The sequence below is a fragment of the Pongo abelii genome, chromosome 12, assembly GCF_028885655.2.
Source record: "Pongo abelii isolate AG06213 chromosome 12, NHGRI_mPonAbe1-v2.0_pri, whole genome shotgun sequence".
Classification (NCBI taxonomy): domain Eukaryota; kingdom Metazoa; phylum Chordata; class Mammalia; order Primates; family Hominidae; genus Pongo; species Pongo abelii.
In genome coordinates this window covers 112,846,529-112,862,288 of record NC_071997.2, presented here as the reverse complement: position 1 = coordinate 112,862,288, position 15,760 = coordinate 112,846,529, and the positions used below count along the sequence as shown (strand labels likewise).

The window sequence follows — 15,760 nt, the reverse complement described above, 5'->3', positions numbered from 1 at the left end:
CTGAGGGAAAAAACCATGCTCCTGCATGTAGAAACATCTAAAAGGAAGTTTACCCAAACCTTGCAATGATTACCTCTGAGTTATAGGATTATTTTATAAATTGTTAGATTATTTTACTTTGTCTTCATATTTTTCTGTTTTGGTTGAAATTATTAGCTAAGTATCACTTTTATAAAACACAAGATAAATGCCATAGAAATGTATATGTAAAATATGGAAATATTTTAAAACGTGGTTTTCAAAAAGTACATAAAAGTATGCCATGTTATACTCCTGATATTATAAAGAATAAAATTATCTGAATGTATGTATTAAATATATTTTATGTATTTAAGTATATGTATTAAATATATTTAATAGATACATGTATATATATTTTTCTCCAAAAAATATGAACTTGGCTATGAAGTATTTAACTTTGAATGGCTAGCCATATGAATGTTATACACATTTGTTGCTTATCTCAAATTTCTGACATTTCTGTGAACTATGTGTTTTCTCTGTATTAAAAAAAACTTCAAAAATGGGAAAGCATAAGACAAATTATACATAGCATAATCTCAAACACAGGAAAATAAATCCATAGGAAAAAATGTTATTGAAGGCCACATAAAGGTAAATTGAAGAAGCTGGCCCTTCATACTCAATTTATAATTTTCAGACATACTATACACATTAGGTGACATGCCCACCTGTCTTCAGTGCAGTGTCCACATATCCCTCATAGAGCTGCCTCTGTGCAAGTATAAAGAAGTGGTAAGCCTCTGCCCCTCTCCATGCATTATCTGTAAAACGATCTGTTGTAGACAGAACTTCTTCTTCCAGCAAACCAGCCAAGGCAGAAGTGACCTACAAGTAGTCAGCCCACACTTTCCATCAGCACAAACGCACACACAGTATCAACTCCCAAATAACAACAGTCATTAAAGTATCTAAATGAGCAGATTTTATCATTACAAAACTATGATTACAGACTTTTTTTTTTTAAGAGATGAGGTGTTACTCTGTCACCCAAGCTGGAATGCAGCTGCATGGTCATAGCTCACTGCAGTCTCAAACTCATGGACTCAAGTGATCCTCCCACCTAAGCCTCCCTAGTCACTGAGATTACTGGTGTGAGCACTGCACCCAAAACAGATTTAATTTTTTATTATAAATCATAGTTTGTCAAACTGGTATGAATAAATTTTAAAATATAACTAATTAGATTCTAAGTTAATCAGACATTCATTTATGCATTAAAATAATATATCTAGGAAAGTTTTAAAACTCACTGATTAGAAAGGAGGATTTCCCAGGTAAGTAAAATTTTTTAACAAATAAGACATTAAAGCAAAGACTACAGATTAGTATTACAGAAAAACAATTTCAATATTTCTAGGTAGAAATTTCTAAGTTTGAATACTAATTCTAAATCAGTCATTCTTTTTCTTCATATCATTTAAGGAAACAAATGCAGACATGCAAATTAAATGACCTGTCCATAAGAGAAGTTTGATAGTTTCTTTTTTTTTTCCTTAAACACTTCCAATGATTTAATGTTATTTAACGTGCTACTTTACCTCTGAACTTTTTCCTTTAACTTTTCCTCGCTGGGCATTCTTCATCTGTTCATGGTATTGCTCTATAAGTAAGGCTGACAGTACATAGAGCTTCTTGACACGTAAAGGTTTACTTCCTTTCTTTGCCTCTTCATCTGCAATCTTAAACATTTTTAAAAATTGAGGGAAGTTACTTCTTATCTATATTTGTACAAATATAATCATTTCCAAAACTAACAAATTTGATTCCCTAAAAAAGGAGGAAAATCAGTAAGATGGAATATAAATACCACCTATTTAAGATAAATATTTTAAAACCTATCTTCTTTTCATTAGTACCTATACGTATTTAGTTCTTTCCTTAGTATTTAGCCCTAGGAGTTGGAACTCAGATCACTCTTAGAAAATGGGAGGTGCTGTTAGATAACTAAATCAGAATAAAGAAAGTGTTGATGAAATGCTGGTATTTTCCATAACACAGAGATTTTTAAAATAATGTTCCAAGTACACAAAGATATGATAGTGTTAACACGGTGCATCCTTCAGAAGCTGAAACTTATTTAAATGATTTTAAGAGATATTTTTCCTTTTTCATTAAATCAAATGGGAATAGAATAGAAGGTAAAATGTGTATACATTAATACTGTACTAATTATCTTCCCTCCAAATAAATATTATGTAAAGTGTAATATTTAAAACTTGTACATTTAAAAGAACTCAAAACTCTATTATCAACAAAATTTAATTCCCTTTGTAGAAATTTGTACTTTGTAGTCTCAGCAATTTCTTTAACTCTTTGTTAACTCCAGTATTCAACGTACAATTGTTTAGGTATTAGTAAGTTGCTAATATTAATAAACATCTTTGTTGGTAAAAGGCAATAATACTAAAATAATGTATACAGAAGCAATAAAACCAGAGTGGTTTTGCTGTAATAAATATTTGTTTCCAAAGAAAATGGAGAATGTGCTCTTTCATATATTAAAATATTGTGACTGGAACAAATCAAATATTCACCAAGATTTTTAAATTACCTTAAACATCAGTTTAGCAGCATCAAAAAAGTAATTGGCTTTCCGATAGAGTTCTATGGCATCAAGAGTTTTATTCTTTTCCAGTAAATGAGATGCATACCTAGCTAACAGAGATCCAATTTCTTTCATATTATGATTTTTAGCCAATTCAACAGCTTTGTTCCACTAGGAGAAAAATTACACCATTCAGTCACCCAAGTATTTACAGTCACATATATCATAAAATTCACACAAGAAAGCTTTAAGTTTATAATAAAAACACTATTTCAAAATTAAAAACTGGTATGTTTTAAAAATAGCATTTAAAATCACAGCAACGTAAGTTCTATAAGCATACGTCAAAATGATTAAATGATCTCTAAGACTCTGATTTGCTTAGGAAATACATGTGAAAATGAAAGTTTCAAAGTTTATAATCATATTAATCTTGTAATTCTAATCTTACAAAACTTCAAGCAAGAAAAAGATACACTTGTTTATATGTTATAGTAAAACGAAATATGCAATTTCAGTTGTGAAAATGTCCTATCAGATTTGACATTTAAAAATTATTTTTATAAAGCAAAAGGGGTTTTAAAAAATAAGAAAAATATTAAAAGAATAAATTAATAGTCAATAGTTTCTATAATAACTCTGTACTTTTAGTTTAATTTCAGCTCTTAAAAATATCAAATGTATGTTTTCTATAAAGGAAAAGGAAAATAGATTTGCCAAAATAAATATTGACAAAGTAACTCAATTCCTTCCTCAGGCAATGACCAATCATTAACTGGTCCTTCTTTGGAAACAAAACCCAACCCTAATAAAATGCAGAAAATTATGAAATTACTTCCAGACAAAAACTTGCCAGACTAAAAGCACAGGGTTTGTTCATGCTTCCATACTGAGCTGGTTACAAGTGGGTCACCCCTGATGGTAGCACTTTAAGAGGTAAGTGCAACTTTCTTCATCCTCAATTAAGAGAATACCTGCCTGGCTCCTTTCATAAAATTCATGTCAGGCTCTCCAACCCTTACATTGGCAATAATCTTTAAAAGATCACTAGGGTGACTTTAATTTTGCTTTGACTTAAAAATTCCTAAGACAACAAGCTGCACAGACAGAAAGTTTCAGTTCCTACTTGGTTGAGATGTACGCAGGTATCTACCGCTGCCTTTGGTTGACTACATTTCAAAAATGCAGTCACTGCTTGTTCACACATTCCAACTCTGACAAACATTTGTGCTATTTCCTGTACAAACAAAACAATACTATCAGATTTCACAGACCAAGGAAATTACTTATATTTTAATTTAACAAAACTCCGTAGGGACGTATGAGTATTAAATTTACTGGTAGTTACAGATTTTTCTTGTAAACAGACGCAAGGGCAGAGGGTACAAATGAGAATGGATGCTAAGGCATCACTTCTGTAAAACCAGAGCTTCACTGGCTCAGGCTGTGGATCTGATTTTTAACCAGGCCCTGAAGACACTGCACTCCTTTCTTACCTCAGTTCAGTAGCTAGTATACAGAAATGTTAAGCTCCAAAACAAATCCCCCACCAGTGGGTGAAAAAAGCCTTTATGTCAATTGGTGGTATACTCAGTGCTAATTATTAACTAGAGACTTAAGGGAAGTCTCACATTCACAGAGCTCTTAAATACCTCTATAAAGAAATGTCCTAAAGAAGTCTGCCATTAATCAGTTCAGGAAGCTAGACCCAAAACAGAGCTCCCTTGGAAAGTGGTGGCAGCGAGGAAGAACCACCACCGCCACCGCCGCCGCCGCCGCCACCGCCACCACAACCACAACAACAACAAATCCTACTTGTTCAGCTGCACTGGCCATTTTCAGAACATCATTTTTTTTTCTTTCAGAATATCTAATTAGCCAGAGGTTTTCCCTCCCCAACCCTTCTACAATATTTTTGGAAGTATGAAAGTATATTTTATATCCAACTTTTAAAACAATGCTTATATTTTTCTGATTATAAGGGAATACATTCTATTTGTACAAAAATTACAAAACATGAAAAAGTGAAATTACTCATAATCTTATCATTCATAAGAAACCTCTCTCAATACTCTGGTATAATTTCTTAACATCTTTGTCCTTTGAATATGTATGTATATGTTTGTGTTGTACACAATCACACAATACATAATTTTGTATCCTGTATTTCCTACTTAAATATTATGTACACCTTCACATATTATTAAAAATTCCTCTATAACTCTATTTAAAATTTATAATACTAAAATTTTTACTATTTTATTATTTAATTATTATTATAATTATAATTACTTAGCATTTACTCAGGAATATTACTATTCTGGATACCCTACAGCAAAATATTTGTCAGCATCATCAGACACATCTAACAGACAACACTAACGGAGGATACACTCTTCTCTATACCCAGGGTTCTAAGTAATTTCAGTTTCTTTCCTACTCAAGAAAACCCATGGGACTGAAAATAAGGATGAGTGAAAATACCATTATTACAGAGATAGCCGCTCAAATTCACAATAGGGAAAACGGAATTACCATAATTCTATACTTATCTACTAACTAATAGGCAAAATTTTTGAAGCAGAACTCACAACTGATATACATCCAGACTCTGCAGTTGAGAGCTGCTAGCTCTACAAGTATTGTACAGCTCAGTGATTTACATATTAAACACATAAAATACAAACTTATTTACAGTATTCAACAATTAAGAGGCTCTAAAAGAACATTCGAAAGCAAGAGAACTCTTTCAATTTCTCTTTTAACTTGAAATACTTTATTGTTAATATAACATAATAAAAGTTGAGCTATCTTTTTAAACTTAAGTTATAGCAAATTTCAAACAATTTCAGATTATTTTGAAGCAAATCCCTAGCAACATATCATTTCGTCTGTAAATATTTCATGTATTCAGCTAACATTTAAAAAGTAACTTTATAAATCTTAACAGACTACACAAGACTGTGATCATATTAAAGTAGTAGGAATGTGACTGACTTTTCCCCCTCCATTTTCAAGCATTCTATATTATTTATATATTACTTTATAATTAAAAGCATCATTCCATGTCTAAGAAACTGTAACATTATAGACTTTTAATTTTCTTTATTGTGGGAGATATTTCCTGACTATAACATAAAATTTTATAAAGTAACCTAACAATTCCAAAAACTAAAATTTGCAATACCTACTGGAAGTAACTTGTGGTTTTCTGGAAGTGAAATGGCAAGGTTCTCTAACCCCTCATAATCCTCTAACATATAGTAACATTCAGCTAAGCGTTCCTGGTTCCGTCCTTGTACATAATATTGTACAGCATTCAACCTACAGAAAGAAAAAAGGAAAAACTTTTAAAACTAATGTGAATCTCCTGATAAATAAGCACTTTCAACCAAAATGTTCCTTCATCATAATTCCCAGTACTAGTATTACTGTTCATTATCTTCAGCTCCAGAATAACTTTCAAACATATAAATGGGGAAAAAAACCTAAAGCATATTCTAGTTGTAACATTCCTTGACTATTCTTAAGAAATACCACTGCTTTACTCCCAAACACTGACATAAATAAGCATACTAATCAAAATGAAAAGAATAAAAGCCAATGATTTATGAAAATAATATATAATAAAGCAAATAAAAACACTTATTAAACTTTGTTCAAAAATAAATCATAAAACATCTTAGAATTATATACTGTAGTCTCAAACAGAAAGCTGCATGGAGCTAAGTACAAGTTTTGTATTTATACACTACAAATTTTTATAGTGCTCATCTCACAACTTCACAGGATCTCTGGCTTTCCAAGATGAATCTAGAGCTATCTGAATTTTAGAATTCAAGAAAATGATCTTCATTTCCCCAGGATTACTTCCTAGAGAAGTACTCAGGCAGCTACTAAGTGTTGCATGAATGCTTGAGGAGCTCCAGGTAAGTTACATACCACTTTTGTCGATCAGCAAAGTAGTCTCCAATGGCATTGTTGGCTTGTTCCAGGAGACTGTCATCTGCATCACCAGATCCAGTTTTCAGGAGCTGGAGTACTCTAAACCAATCCCCCAGTTTCAGCCGGAGGCCAATAGCAAGATCCCTACAAACAAAGGCATTCATTCATTCATCTATTTGACAAATATTTACCAAGAGCCTACTGTGTGTTAGGTACAGTTCTAGGTGCTGAGACTACACAGCAGTGGACAATGTGACTCTCCAAACACTTTAGAAACTTAGCCTGACTAGCTAAGAGGAAATGAGGAGCACCTGGAGGTTATGGTTTGAATGTGTGTCCCCTCCAAAATTCATGTTAAAACTTAATCTCCATTGTGGTAGTATTAAGAGGTGGGGTTTTTGGGAAGTCATTATGTCTGCCCTTATGAATTGATTAATGCCCTTATAAAAGACTCTTCAGAGAATTTGCCCCTTTTGCCCTTTTCACTTTCCACCATGTAAAGGCATAACATTCAAAGCACCATCTTGAAAGTGAGACAGGGCCCTCAACAGACACTAAACTTGTTGACGCCTTGATCTTAGACTTCCTAGTCTCCAGAACTGTGAGAAAAATATTTCTGTTCTTTATAAATTATCCAGTCTCAGGTATCTTGTTATAGCACCCCAAATGGTCTAAGATACCAGAATAGGGAAAAGAAACAATGTTGTGCCTTTACTTTCCTGGACTTTTTTTTTTTTTTCTTTTATTATTATTATTATTATTATCATTATTATACTTTAGGTTTTATGGTACATGTGCACAATATGCAGGTAAGTTACATATGTATACATGTGCCATGCTGGTGTGCTGCACCCATCAACTTGTCATCTAGCATTAGGTATATCTCCCAATGCTATCCCTCCCCCCTCCCCCCACCCCACAACAGTCCCCGAAGTGTGATGTTCCCCTTCCTGTGTCCATGTGTTCTCATTGTTCAATTCCCACCTATGAGTGAGAATATGCGGTGTTTGGTTTTTTGTTCTTGCGATAGTTTACTGAGAATGATGATTTCCAGTTTCATCCATGTCCCTACAAAGGATGTGAACTCATCATTTTTTATGGCTGCATAGTATTCCATGGTGTATATGTGCCACATTTTCTTAATCCAGTCTATCATTGTTGGACATTTGGGTTGGTTCCAAGTCTTTGCTATTGTGAATAATGCGGCAATAAACATACGTGTGCATGTGTCTTTATAGCAGCATGATTTATAGTCCTTTGGGTATATACCCAGTAATGAGATGGCTGGGTCGAATGGAATTTCTAGTTCTAGATCCCTGAGGAATCGCCACACTGACTTCCACAAGGGCTGAACTAGTTTACAGTCCCACCAACAGTGTAAAAGTGTTCCTATTTCTCCACATCCTCTCCAGCACCTGTTGTTTCCTGACTTTTTAATGATTGCCATTCTAACTGGTGTGAGATGGTATCTCATTGTGGTTTTGATTTGCATTTCTCTGATGGCCAGTGATGGTGAGCATTTTTTCATGTGTTTTTTGGCTGCATAAATGTCTTCTTTTGAGAAGTGTCTCTTCATGTCCTTCACCCACTTTTTGATGGGGTTGTTTGTTTTTTTCTTGTAAATTTGTTGGAGTTCATTGTAGATTCTGGATATTAGCCCTTTGTCAGATGAGTAGGTTGCGAAAATGTTCTCCCATTTTGTAGGTTGCCTGTTCACTCTGATGGTAGTTTCCTTTGCTGTGCAGAAGCTCTTTAGTTTAATGAGATCCCATTTGTCAATTTTGGCTTTTGTTGCCATTGCTTTTGGTGTTTTAGACATGAAGTCCTTGCCCATGCCTATGTCCTGAATGGTAATGCCTAGGTTTTCTTCTAGGGTTTTTATGGTTTTAGGTCTAACATTTAAGTCTTTAATCCATCTTGAATTGATTTTTGTATAAGGTGTAAGGAAGGGATCCAGTTTCAGCTTTCTACATATGGCTAGCCAGTTTTCCCAGCACCATTTATTAAATAGGGAATCCTTTCCCCATTTCTTGTTTTTGTCAGGTTTGTCAAAGATCAGATACTTGTAGATATGTGGCATTATTTCTGACAGCTCTGTTCTGTTCCATTGATCTATATCTCTGTTTTGGTACCAGTACCATGCTGTTTTGGTTACTGTAGCCTTGTAGTATAGTTTGAAGTCAGGTAGTGTGATGCCTCCAGCTTTGTTCTTTTGGCTTAGGATTGACTTGGCGATGCGGGCTCTTTTTTGGTTCCATATGAACTTTAAAGTAGTTTTTTCCAATTCTGTGAAGAAAGTCATTGGTATCTTGATGGGGATGGCATTGAATCTGTAAATTACCTTGGGAAGGATGGCCATTTTCATGATATTGATTCTTCCTACCCATGAGCATGGAATGTTCTTCCATTTGTTTGTATCCTCTTTTATTTCCTTGAGCAGTGGTTTGTAGTTCTCCTTGAAGAGGTCTTTCACATCCCTTGTAAGCTGGATTCCTAGGTATTTTATTCTCTTTGAAGCAATTGTGAATGGGAGTTCACTCATGATTTGGCTCTCTGTTTGTCTGTTATTGATGTATAACAATGCTTGTGATTTTTGCACATTGATTTTGTATCCTGAGACTTTGCTGAAGTTGCTTATCAGCTTAAGGAGATTTTGGGCTGAGACAATGGGGTTTTCTAGATATACTATCATGTCATCTGCAAACAAGGACAATTTGACTTCCTCTTTTCCTAACTGAATACCCTTCATTTCCTTCTCCTGCCTAATTGCCCTGGCCAGAACTTCCAACACTATGTTGAATAGAAGTGGCGAGAGAGGGCATCCCTGTCTTGTGCCAGTTTTCAAAGGGAATGCTTCCAGTTTTTGCCCATTCAGTACGATATTGGCTGTGGGTTTGTCATAAATAGCTCTTATTATTTTGAGATACGTCCCATCAGTTCCTAATTTATTGAGAGTTTTTAGCATGAAGGGTTGTTGAATTTTGTCAAAGGCCTTTTCTGCATCTATTGAGATAATCATGTGGTTTTTGTCTTTGGTTCTGTTTATATGCTGGATTACATTTATTGATTTGTGTATATTGAACCAGCCTTGCATCCCGGGGATGAAGCCCACTTGATCATGGTGGATAAGCTTTTTGATGTGCTGCTGGATTCTGTTTGCCAGTATCTTATTGAGGATTTTTGCATCAATGTTCATCAAGGATATTGGTCTAAAATTCTCTTTTTTTGTTGTGTCTCTGCCAGGCTTTGGTATCAGGATGATGCTGGCCTGATAAAATGAGTTAGGGAGGATTCCCTCTTTTTCTATTGATTGGAATAGTTTCAGAAGGAATGGTACCAGCTCCTCCTTGTACCTCTGGTAGAATTCGGCTGTGAACCCATCTGGTCCTGGACTTTTTTTGGTTGGTAAGCTATTGATTATTGCCACAATTTCAGCTCCTGTTATTGGTCTATTCAGAGATTCAACTTCTTCCTGGTTTAGTCTTGGGAGGGTGTATGTGTTGAGGAATTTATCCATTTCTTCTAGATTTTCTAGTTTATTTGCATAGAGGTGTTTGTAATATTCTCTGATGGTAGTTTGTATTTCTGTGGGATCGGTGGTGATATCCCCTTTATCATTTTTTATTGCATCTATTTGATTCTTCTCTCTTTTTTTCTTTATTAATCTTGCTAGCGGTCTATCAATTTTGTTGATCCTTTCAAAAAACCAGCTCCTGGATTCATTTATTTTTTGAAGGGTTTTTTGTGTCTCTATTTCCTTCAGTTCTGCTCTGATTTTAGTTATTTCTTGCCTTCTGCTAGCTTTTGAATGTGTTTGCTCTTGCTTTTCTAGTTCTTTTAATTGTGATGTTAGGGTGTCAATTTTGGATCTTTCCTGCTTTCTCTTGTGGGCATTTAGTGCTATAAATCTCCCTCTACACACTGCTTTGAATGCATCCCAGAGATTCTGGTATGTTGTGTCTTGGTTCTCGTTGGTTTCAAAGAACATCTTTATTTCTGCCTTCATTTCGTTATGTACCCAGTAGTCATTCAGGAGCAGGTTGTTCAGTTTCCACGTAGTTGAGCAGTTTTGAGTGAGATTCTTAATCCTGAGTTCTAGCTTGATTGCACTGTGATCTGAGAGACAGTTTGTTACAATTTCTGTTCTTTTACATTTATTGAGGAGAGCTTTACTTCTTTCCTGGACTTTCGATTTATTTAGCAAAATAATGATTTAAATAACAATCATTTCTTTTCAGCAGTTTCTTAGATGTGATCAGGTTTATTTCAAAACAAAACACAGTGTTAACACATGTGGTTTTATATGTCTTTTCAGAGCCTAAGTCATATTAGAGATCTCCTGGGAGTATAAATAACATTAATGAAGATGAGATACAATCTTAACAGCTGAAACGAAGTTCAGACAGACTCTCCGCCTTGTGGTTCAGTGGCTAAGATTCTCTGCTTTCATAGCAGCTGCCTGGGTTTGATTCCTGGCCAGGGAGACGACAGGCCTTACAGTTCTTTAATTCAAAAGAAGAAATATTTATGAAGTTCATACATTATTTTATATAAATCAAAAATGAAATATAAAGAACTAATCTCGATCCCTAACAACTTCTGATTTTTATTTTATGCCTCTTGACAACAGAAAATTAAATAATGGCCTAAACAAACAAACAAACAAAGAACTGGAATAATGAGCTATGTCTTAAATATAAAAGATCCCAGTCTCTGTTGTTCTATCATTTTTTCCCATCAAATGAAAAAAAACCTCCCAGAGTCAGCCATTATTAGATGTAAAAACAGAGAAGAAAACTGCCTCCAAACTATGAAACACAAATGAATGAGAGGCATATAGAATATCTAGGTTGTAATCCAAACTTAAAATTAATTTCTAAAAGAAACTGTATGATACACCTAATGCATTTACAGTTTCCATTTGTAAAAAATACAATGATGAACTGATAGAGTACTCGGGGATGCCTGCGCCTTCATAACTTACCTTCTGTCCATCTCAAGATACGTTCTTTCAGCCTCTTCAAACCTGCCGAAGTAGCCAACAACTTCAGCCTGTTTCATTGACTCACTCAGTAGTTTACCCAAGCGCTTCACAAACTTAATGCCTTGGTAATCTTTGCAGCGCACAAAAGCTTGCTCTGCAGTGTATAGATCCAGTTTCTGAAGAGCTGCTTCAGCCAGTAGGCGCCTTTATTTTAAAAGAAACAAAAACATAAGTGCATATTGCAAATTACTGACAAACTCGTCTTGAATCACAATTCAATTATCATTTATGTCTATTATTTCTAGAGAAACATGGTGGAAAGTAACACATGCAAACATTTTTCAAATAACATTCTGCTTATTTTGAGGACTTCCAAATCTAAATGAATTTCTACATTTTAAAAAGAAGAGCAAGAATGGAAGTCTGCTCCCATCAGGAGGATAGCTGAGACTTTAAAAACCTACACCTGACATCTTGGGAGAGTTTGCTTTTTTTAAATACCAAAGTCGGGGGTGTGGATTGTCCTCTATGAACTGAGATGCATCTTTAATTCCAACCTTCTCAATCAGTGCTCGGCTATCTCTCAGAGACCGAATCTCATAGTTAATTAGGTAATCCTTGTTTGGATGTTCTGGATCCTAAAAGTAAAGATGAAAACAAAAAAATTCAAATACTTGCCGTTAGAGTATGTGTTTCTTTTTTATATTAAAAACCAGAACAAAACAAAACAAGAAAAAAAACGGTATCATATTGTGAGCAAAACAAGGAAGAGAAATCTTCACGTTTGGGTCTTTTGAGTTATTTGGAAAACACCCAAAACCCACAAGTAAGTCCCTCTGAGGCAATCAGGCGGCCTATGAGGAAAAGGGGACAGAAGAAAACGGCAGAAGGGGTCCCTCACAGTTATGCATCCCTGTTTCCCTCTGCTCAGATTGGTTTTTCACCTTAAATGAGATAACATGTCTCAAAGATTCAGCACAATGCCTAGCTGTACTATTTACAGTATTCAATATTCATCATCTCAGAACTGACCTAATGCTCTCCTGCTTCAGAATTTTGAACAGGTGTACCATCCTGACTGAATCACAGCACCCCTAACTCTTCTCTGGCAACTGAATTACTTATCCATCTCCTCAACTCCTCTACCTGAGGCCAAGAACTGTGTCTTATTGGCTGTTAATTAATAGTTGCTGAATTAATGAATAGATGAACTTTGGGTAAATCATTTTACCACTGAGAGCCTTCTTTATCTAAAAAACTTCACAAAATTCAATATAATCATCAATTACAGCAACAACACCACAGGCATTTTCACACATTCTAGAGCTTAAGGCAATAGGAAATTATGAGCCTTTCTTGAAAAACACTACTAACAATGAAATCCAGCCAACTAAAAGATTAATCAAAATTAAGAACTTATGTACAGAGAAAATGTAGTAAAAAGCCTGGCTAATAGCTTTGAATTCATTTAACTATTAAGACTAAACAACTGGAAATTAGGATTACAAGATGAAATTTAAATGTTCTAAATCTTGACAATGTAAAAATAATATATCTACAAAAGGAGAAAAAGAAGAAAATGTAAGAACGTTATCTTTTAGAGTGGAAAGACAATACTATTAAAAATTAAAATATAATTTAAACTAATAACTACCTGGTTTTTCATAATTTTTCTTCTCAACCCAGGAAAATGGTATTGTTTGCAGTAGAAAAATATTATCTAAAAGTCTAGAATTCCTTTAAACTCACTTTCAGGTTATCTAATTAAATTAACACTAAAAAAGTAGATTGTACAATGATGTCATTTTTATAAAATTACTTCTGTTCATCCATCTAAATCTATCAAATCCATATTTCCATATATAACTTGCAGCTGTAAGGAATGATGTTCTGATGTTTAACGGTAGTGACTGAAATATCTGAGTTGTCGGATTTAGGGGTTTTTTTTAACTTGTTTCAGTTTATTTCTGTTTTGCTTGAATTCTATATAATTCTGCCATTTGTTCAAAAGCAGTAAAGTATTCATTTTTAAAAATCAATTTAACCAACACTTTCTGAAAACCAACTCTGTATCAGATCCTTGCTAGATGTTAGGGATTCAAGAAGCTCACTCTTTATCAAATCATTAAATATATAAAAGCAGACAAAATATTTCGTTCACCTTAGTTTGATTCTACCCACTTATGACTGTTTTTTTAAAGGGCACTGGAAAAATCACATATTCAAAATAAAAAAAAAAGAAAGAAAGAAATAATGTCTTCTTTCTCTAAATCTCTTGGGAAAGAAGACAAGCAGAAAGACATCTTCTGGCTGGGCATGGTGGCTCACGCCTGTAATCCTAACATTTTGGAAGGGCAAAGTGAGAGTTTCACTTGAGCCCAGGAGTTCAAGACCACCCTTGACCAACATGGCAAACCCCATCTCTACAAAAAAAAAAAATATATATATATAGAGAGAGAGAGATATAGATATAGATATAGATATAGATAGACAGATAGATAGATAGATAGATAGATAGATAGATAGATAGATAGATAGATAGATAGATAGATAAAATTAGCCAAGCATGGTGGCCTGTGCCTGGACCCCAGCTACTCAGGAGGCTGAGATGGGAGGATCACTTGAGCCTGGGAGGCAGAGGCTACGGTGAGCCATGATGGCACCACTGCACTCCAGCCTGGGCAACAGAGAGAAACCCTGCTGAAAAAAAACAATAGACATCTTTCTTCACATGTGTGGAAAAGGAAAAAATATTATCTGGTGGTACTGTATTCAAGTTAAACGGGCAATGAAATAAGTCCGTTAGTTTTACAAGTCATATACCTTAAACAAGGACAAGAAAAGTGCTATCCATATAGAGAAGAGTCAGATAGTCAAATCTGGAGGTTACATAATCCTAGGTAATAACAGCCCAGACTCCATTTTTGATGGTTGGCTGCTGACAGCTTTTAAACCTCACCCCTCCCTCTTCCCCTCTGCCTCACATGGGGCAAGCTAATGAGAAAGCCCAGATGCTTCTTCCTTTGGGGCGCCAGTGAGTTTCAAACCACATAAGCCCCTATCCATTAAAAGCCTCACCCCAGACCCACTCCCTAACTACTAAACAACAAAACAACAACAAAAACACCCTCAAGCCAGTCTCCTTTCCCTGTGTTCTCCAGCCATTTCTGACAGCTTGGGAAGCCTGCCCTTCTCTCCCCTAAAAGTTTCATTATGGAAGATACATTCTTGGTGTCCCTATGGTATCATCAATCTTTACATCCAAACCAAATTTTGGGTGGGGGCCCATCCCATTGCTGCATGGTGGTTATGATATAGAAGATGAAACTGGTTCACAATAAAAGAGCCATAATTTACATATCCAACCCAAATATGATTTACATATCAAACCCAAACCTGTTCCAAATTGCCACTAACTTCTGGAAATTTTAAATCTACTATCTCAATTCAAAAACTATATATATATTACATAGAAAAGTTAATGCTTTGGCTAAAATGAAGGTAAAACTTCTCTCAGTATATTCTTAGAGGAAAAAAATTCTCAAAGGATGGTCAATGTAGGCCAATGCAGGGGTTCAAAATCATGTCTTGAATTTAAAAAGAGAAAAAAGGATTATTTTACAAAACCTGGAAAAAATGGAAAGACAGATCTCTAAAAAAAAGTTACTCAAGTGTCTTAGAACTAGAAAAAGGCTAAACTCTTAAATATTTGTTCAGTACCTCGTTATTACTACAAAAACAATGACAACAATTAGCACTCATTTTTTTTAGCTCTCACTTGGCCATAGCATTGTGCTAATTGCTTTTCACACATTATCTTATATAATAACAATCCTATAAGTAGTATTATTATCTGTATTTTATAAAGGCAATAACTGAGACTCATACATTTTTATCATCATTTTATAGGAAAGTAAAGTGAAGCTCAAAAAGATGATGGCACCCACCTAAAGGCTGAACAATAAGAGAGCAGGGCTGGGCCTGAGATATATCTGACTCCTGGGTCCACACTGCTAACCAGGATACTACACTGCCTGGTCCAGAAATAATCCCCAGTCAAGCTAGCAACAGAAATGTAACTTTTTAGGAATTACCTTTAATAGCTCATCCAAAAGAACAGATTTAATTTCTAAATCCTCAAAATTACAAATATATCCAGAGGTCTGAATGGGTTCCTTTAAAGACAAAAAAAAAGTTATGTCTCATTATGCAAAATTTCCTCTCTTTTAACAAATCATGCTTTTAAATTTTATTATCAGAGT

General features: G+C 34.6%; 1 protein-coding gene across 4 annotated transcripts in view; it reads right to left on the bottom strand.

Moving 5' to 3' along the window:
* Nucleotides 1-15,760, bottom strand: part of WDR35 (WD repeat domain 35) — an 84,333-nt gene that overhangs the window by 19,538 nt on the left and 49,035 nt on the right. For 3 of the 4 annotated variants that reach the window (XM_009237520.4, XM_054548352.2, XM_054548353.2), the window contains 9 exons: nucleotides 15,593-15,673; nucleotides 12,000-12,136; nucleotides 11,499-11,702; nucleotides 6,512-6,658; nucleotides 5,761-5,893; nucleotides 3,696-3,806; nucleotides 2,576-2,740; nucleotides 1,563-1,703; nucleotides 693-849 (listed from right to left, as the gene is read on the bottom strand). In XM_009237520.4, coding sequence (XP_009235795.3) covers nucleotides 693-849; nucleotides 1,563-1,703; nucleotides 2,576-2,740; nucleotides 3,696-3,806; nucleotides 5,761-5,893; nucleotides 6,512-6,658; nucleotides 11,499-11,702; nucleotides 12,000-12,136; nucleotides 15,593-15,673 — 1,276 coding nt within the window. Of the gene's footprint in view, nucleotides 1-692; nucleotides 850-1,562; nucleotides 1,704-2,575; nucleotides 2,741-3,695; nucleotides 3,807-5,760; nucleotides 5,894-6,511; nucleotides 6,659-11,498; nucleotides 11,703-11,999; nucleotides 12,137-15,592; nucleotides 15,674-15,760 lie in introns of those variants that run through there. The other variant, XM_054548354.2, reaches the window with a different exon arrangement.